Consider the following 6,446-nt stretch of genomic DNA (forward strand, 5'->3'; position numbering starts at 1 on the left):
GAAGTGACTTGCTCCTAATTCCTAAATATTGGCTGCATCATAGGGCGACGTACAATGCTTCGGGAGTATGTAAGTATTTCCCTTGTCATAGCACTGTGTGGGTCCAGCACTTGCTTGCCACATTTGTCGAAGCTCATTTAATGAGCTTGTCTCCCAAGCCTTTGTGACAAGTTAGACATCTCATAATGAAAATTGATGCCAAGCGTGTCTCAAAATGAAGAAAGAAAGAAAGAGCTGAAGCATTAAGGCCGTTCGGCCATTTTTTGTTGTCAAAGTTGAAGTCCCAGACAGGGAGTGAGACACAGACACAGAGAGAGCTGCATGAGAGGTGCAGTCAGAAAGAAATAGAGAGAATACACCGTGATTGTAAGTGAGAGTAAAAAAGAAAAAGAAGACATTTTTTTTTTTTTTTCGCTCAAGTTGCACAAAGTGGTGGAGTTAGGATTTTAGTTTAGGGAAGGCAAGATTGAAAAGCAATACTAAAAATAAAATTAATCTAAAAATATTAATTTATAATAATAACAAAATAAATAGACAACTGTAACTACAAGTATATATTTCATATTATTAAAACAAAGAAACAAAATAATCAATCATAGTTACTAACAATCAAAGTGAGAGATTAATTTAAATACATAACATTTAGACATAATTTGATTATTTAGAGTCCGTTTGGGATTTGCTTATTTTGCTGAAACTGAAAACTTTTTACTGAGAATACTATAGATAAAGGTAAAAGTTAACTGAAATAGTACAGTGGAATCCATGAATAGTACTAAAAAGTGTAATGAGACTCATAAATAGTAGTAAAAATAAACTGAATAGTAAATTAAGTTGTCAAAAATAATTTTTACCAAACAGCACTTAAAATAAATTAAAAAAATAAATCAACCTACAAAAGTTAACTATAGAACCTACTAATTGAATTGTCATACAATAATGCATTTGCAACTTTTTCACAATTTTACGATGGTTAAAATAGTGGATTATGAGTTATGAAGGAAATAAAATAGTGGATTCATCAATGTAAATTGTTCACCCATCACGGTAACTATTTTTGCAATTATGAAATTTATTATAAAAAAAAGTAATGTTTAGTAGGCCTTAACAAACCCGAAGGCCCATCCAACCTTACCCGGTTCACGTGAATTGTGTTGAATTGATTTTTAGAGCCTTTATGGGCTGGGCTGAAATGAAGATTTCTTAACCTTGGGTTCAAAAATACCTAATTTGACCCAATCCAATCGGTGCATAAGCATAACCTTAGATGCAACCAAGTTGAAACACAAACTTTACTAATGTATGTTTTGAAAGGCCCTTTTTCCTAATGCTCCAGTCCTTCGGCTTATTGCTAATCTTTTGTTAGAAACCAGGTTCTTAACGAACCCAGTACCTTCCTCTTCTTTTAGTTGGGTTCCAGGAAAGCCAATGAGGCTGCTTATGAGCTTGGCTGTTAGTCCCTCTCTAATAGAGTTTTTGGGTTCTTTGGTTCCTCTTGCTGTTGTGAATGTTATTTTGGAGTATGCTCTCTTTGTATCTTAGTTTTTTGTCTCCAAATAATATTTCTTCCCAGGAAAAAAAGTAGGCATAATTATATATATATATATATATATATATATATTTATTTGTTTTGGAATCTTTAGTAATTAACTAATATATATATATATATATATGTATATATATATAATGAAGTGGTGTCTCAGCCATTTAGTTAGACTATTACTTCATAACCAAGAGACAGTTGCAAACACCATGGACCGACCACCTTTTCCAACCAAATAGCAAGTGATCACTTAATAATGAACACTAACTAAAAGCGGCTAGGAATGATTACTTATCCCTTATGGGGATTGAACCCGTGTCTTCGTGATGTCCTAACTCCTAAGCACGGGACAAAAGGGACCAAAAAGCCACTCTTCATATTCTTTAACTCCAAGAGTAGAAGTGGTTCGTTTTGTTTCTATACATAATTCAAGATTTCCTTTGTGTTCATATAGTGTGGTAAATTGAACTTGAGACTTTCAAATTTACGTCATTTTCTAGATTAATGGACCCGCCAAACCGATATCCCCACAAGGGGGGTTTTAATTAACTAGTTGAAAAACACTTGATTCTAAATTCCATATGTTTGAAATATATGTTTGAGAGATTAAAGGTTAATTTTGGATTAAATATTTTATTTTAGCTTATTAGCATATTTGTTTATATATAAGTTTTTAAAGTTTTATTATTATTATTATTTTTAAATGATTATATATTGTAGTTGCAGTTGTCGTGGTTGAAGCTACGGCTCCCTCCCTTTTTCTGCGTTTACCCCAATTAGTGCCCTCATTGGTCTATTTTATACCTTGTTTTTGGTAAACTTATCACCATCCTGGGCCTGAAGCTATAGGCTTAGCATGTGTGGCAGCCCACCACTGCTGTCTATTCACACATGCCTATTCTGTGTGTACACATTATAATACTGACTGCTTGCTAAATGTGGAAGTCATTTGTTATTGATGTTTGTGCAATTGCAATTGGTTTGCAGAATTGGGCGCAATAGCCAAACCAAGATAATGGGAGGTTGTTCATTTAGGTCTCTTGTAACAGTTATACCAAGTCAATTTAGTTATGAAACAACCAATGAATGAATTATATGTGAATCATGTGATTCAATTTTTTCTTCTTATCTTTATTTATTACCAAGTTCCTTTTCATAGGTCTAGAGATAACATTTGCATGACCCAAAGTTACATGGCCCACTATTCTTTTTTCAATGATTTAGTTTAGACAAAGCTTCTTGATTGTAACTTAAAAAAATCAAAATTTTAAGGAGTGTAATATCTATCAAATTTTGATTCTCTTTGATATACTACTACCCACTTAAGCTTTGGTTTCAAAATTTAAATTTTGTAGAAGAGAGTACATAGAGAATAAGTAGGATTATAAATTACAACTGGACATGTATCACTTTACAATAACATCTCCCATGGCCCATATAATAAAACCTTATTTAAACAATTTCCCTAACTCAGTGCCATTGGGTAAATAAGACTCAATATTAACTCTTATCTCACTTGTGATTTCCATGGTATTTTACCTTTTTTACCTTTTGACATATACCTAATTTACTCCGCATATTTGTCTAACCAGTCCAAGTTGTTTAACACCCAGCAGAATCACTCTGTTGCATTGGTTGTGGCATTCCCTCCAACAAGCAGAAAACTGGTGGAATAGTAAGTGTCTGCATAGTCCCATAAGCATTCCAGCAAAATGGGTTTGACACAACTTGTGCTTTGATAGGAAGTAGTTCCACTTCAGAAAGTGTGAGGTTTGTGCATGGGAAAGAGTCACTGCAAGCAAAACGCATTGGAGGGCTTCTTACATCATATGTGCCTTTTATGTTTGAGTACAAGATATCAGAAATGGAAACTGCAGAGGTTTGGTTGGGACAATTCTTGGTGAGGCAGTAGTATTGGTCTATGATAATTGGGTTTCGGACGGTGTCCATGTATATGTTATGGAATGTCACTTTAGATACAGAACCTAATCCACCCTGCCAAGTTTTGATCCTAACACCATTATCTGAATGCCTGATGACCGAATCACTCACTGTGATGTTAGAAACACATGCCCGGGAGTTTCGAAGGCCTAGGCTGCCAATACTGCACCCATTGAAGAGGATCAAGTTACAATTATGTTAAGCAAAAACTTGCACAAAGTAGGGACAATGAATAAGCTTTAAAGATATAAAAGAAAACTGTAAAAATTATTGAGGCAAAAATTACAAATATTGGATTTTTTTTTTCTATGAAAGCACTTTGTTACCTTATTCCATGACTTGGACCGCAAGTTATGTTCCTTATATCTACATTATAACAACCAGCTCCAATTGATACACAGTCATCACCTATACAAGGAAGGTAAATAACCAAAAAGCACTGTGAGTCTCTGAAGTAGAACATGGCAGAGACATGAAAAATTGATATCTATATAGTTACCATTGGATATAACTGAATTATATATTTTGACATTTTTTGTGTTCTCGATGTGAATTCCATCGGTGTTGGGACTTTGAGCAGGTGAGTTTATGTTGAGCAACTCTATATCGACGTCTTGACAAACGTCAAACCGTAAATGAAATTTGGGGCTGTTCTTAACTTCAAGTCCTTGGACTGTCAAATTGGAACTCATGAAGAATCTTATGGCCTGCATCACAAATTTTGCAGATTAATTTTTAAGAAACGCACTTCTTAAAGATGGAAACAAGTATTCCAGAAATATTTTAACTGTGTTTGTCACTTACAACTGGGCTATCACAAACACTAGGCAGTGTTTTCCCATTAGGTGCCTGTTACATTGATATACAGCAAATAAGTAAACAAATTTGCAGTGGTGGTGAAGTCAAAAAGTGATATTAGAAGGGGGGGGAGGGGTGTAAAAGGTCTTACTTTGTGTGGTTTGCATGGAAGATTCCACCATTTCTCTCCTCTGCCATCTATGACACCACCCCCTTGCAATGACATTCCATTGATTCTATAGAAAACCAGCCATTGTTTCTTACTACTTGTTAGTGGCCATGAATCGGGTCCATCCGGTGGCATAATAGTCCCATCAATCTTCTCATTATCCAAGCCAAAAGAAGAAAAAACCCGTTAGTTTTTGGTTAAAAGGAACAAGAAAAAGCTACTCTTATAGAATTATATAAAATCTCTACTTTAGCAGAATATCAATATTACCTGAAACGTGATGCCGGATTTGCAAGGGCCTGTGAATATTGTAGATTGTATCATGAAGGAATAACCCTCAGGAACAAGAAGAATTCCTGATTTTTCAGCTTGGCAAGCAGTGTCCCAGGCCATTTTGAATGCCTGTGTGTCATCAGTGACACCATCCCCAATGGCACCAAAAGATTGTACATTGAAAGTAGTTATATTACTAGCAGAATCCACATTGTAACTTGGGCTAACCGCCTCAGGTGCAGGATCAGGTGGTAATGAAATTCTTGATATTGTGTGCAAATGCTTCTGTTTTGTGTAACTATTCAGTTTGTCTTGAATTAGAGGAAAAGAGACACATGATGAGAAAAGGAAAACAAGAATGAGAATCCTAGGGAGTATCATCTCTGTTATGGCTTTAACTTGGAACAAGGGCAATTGGAATAAAATATATTCAGCTACTTTTAGATCTTTGCTATGCTAGAGTAGGTCTTTTCACCAGACACAGCCAAGTTCACACTTTTGAAATTCAGAGAACACAACTTGGATTTTGACACATTTTGTCATTACAATCTACTAGACACAGACATTAGTATATAAAGCAACAAGGAATCACAGTTCCGGGAATTTGAGGGAAGTATGATATACACTTAAGCAGTATGAGTGACCACTTTGAGCACTAGAACAACTTGCAAGAGATTAGAAATGATTGAGTAGAAGATACTAGAGAATTAGCCGAAATGAAGTCACTTTTATAGTAGGAATTCTAAGTGGAAGCTACGTTTGTGGGTCGGTCCATGCCTAAACTTATAATAATGTCATGAAACCGACCATGTTTAGAGTTTAGCATTTTGTTGAGAATGTGGAGACTGCATATGAGCATTCAAGTAAAAGAAAATGAGGTCGATTCTCAACAAAAAAAAAAAAAAAAATGTAAAGGAATATGAGATGGATAGCAGTAAATTTAGGGATCCCATGTTCTTCTCACTACTTTCACTTTCTTTAGTGCTAAAAATATTAGTTTCACTAAAAAAAAGGGTTGTTAGATTAAACTCTTTTAATGAAAATTATTGTTGCTACTGGTATGATTAATCTTTCATTGAAAAAGGTTCGATCGAAGTTAATATGTTGATAGCAAGAATAACAATGGCCATTGTTAGATATTTTATTTTCTAGTAGAACACAATTAGTACTTCCCAATAAAATCTTAAAAAAAAAAAAAAATAATAAAATGGGAATGTATTATTGCAAACTATATATACTTATGAAGAAAAAAAAGAAGGAAATTCCAGACCTTTAAGTTCAAAAAGTTATTGGAGTTATTTTGATATAAATTTTGGAGTATTGGTGGATAAATTAGCATGGAAAAAGTGCCAACTGAATTTTCAGTTGACGAGTAGAAATTCTTTCACTTTCTGAGTGTCAATTCAATTACATTATATCATCCCACTTTGGATTTTCTAATATTATCTTGATGTAGGTCAACAAGAAAGTAATATTCTTTAAAGAAACTCATCCACTGACCAATATCCTTATTGTGGCTTTAGCTTCTTTTGCTGATACCTGGTCATGCCCACTTTGATTTTCTTTTTTTTGGCTGCGATAGGGTTCTGCTTGGTTTTGTAATCTATTCAGCATTTGAAAAATGACGGTGGATTACGTCTTGGATAACATAAATCACATTTATTTTAGTCCAAACAAAGTGTGGGTGGCATAAGATAGAATTTAGGCAACATTCCATTAGAT

General features: G+C 34.3%; 1 protein-coding gene across 1 annotated transcript; it reads right to left on the bottom strand.

Annotated features, from left to right (window-relative positions):
- Nucleotides 1–3,072: 3,072 nt before the first annotated feature.
- On the bottom strand, nucleotides 3,073–5,267 carry LOC115982634 (polygalacturonase At1g48100-like). Its single transcript, XM_031105280.1, has 6 exons — nucleotides 4,722–5,267; nucleotides 4,434–4,601; nucleotides 4,289–4,333; nucleotides 3,984–4,191; nucleotides 3,811–3,892; nucleotides 3,073–3,647 (listed from the first exon to the last, which is right to left on the bottom strand). Exons 1-6 carry the CDS (start codon nucleotides 5,103–5,105, stop codon nucleotides 3,146–3,148), a joined length of 1,389 nt encoding a protein of 462 aa, XP_030961140.1. The 5' UTR covers nucleotides 5,106–5,267; the 3' UTR covers nucleotides 3,073–3,145.
- Nucleotides 5,268–6,446: the final 1,179 nt, after the last annotated feature.

The sequence above is a fragment of the Quercus lobata genome, chromosome 3, assembly GCF_001633185.2.
Source record: "Quercus lobata isolate SW786 chromosome 3, ValleyOak3.0 Primary Assembly, whole genome shotgun sequence".
In the NCBI taxonomy this organism is placed as follows: domain Eukaryota; kingdom Viridiplantae; phylum Streptophyta; class Magnoliopsida; order Fagales; family Fagaceae; genus Quercus; species Quercus lobata.

Coding starts and splice junctions, on each gene's coding strand:
- LOC115982634 (XM_031105280.1), bottom strand. CDS start 5,105: ATGATACTCCCTAGGATTCTCATTCTTGTTTTCCTTTTCTCATCATGT. Junction 4,602..4,721: donor AATCCGGCATCACGTTTCAG/GTAATATTGATA, acceptor GATAATGAGAAG/ATTGATGGGACTATTATGCC. Junction 3,648..3,810: donor GGTCCAAGTCATGGAATAAG/GTAACAAAGTGC, acceptor CAATGGGTGCAG/TATTGGCAGCCTAGGCCTTC.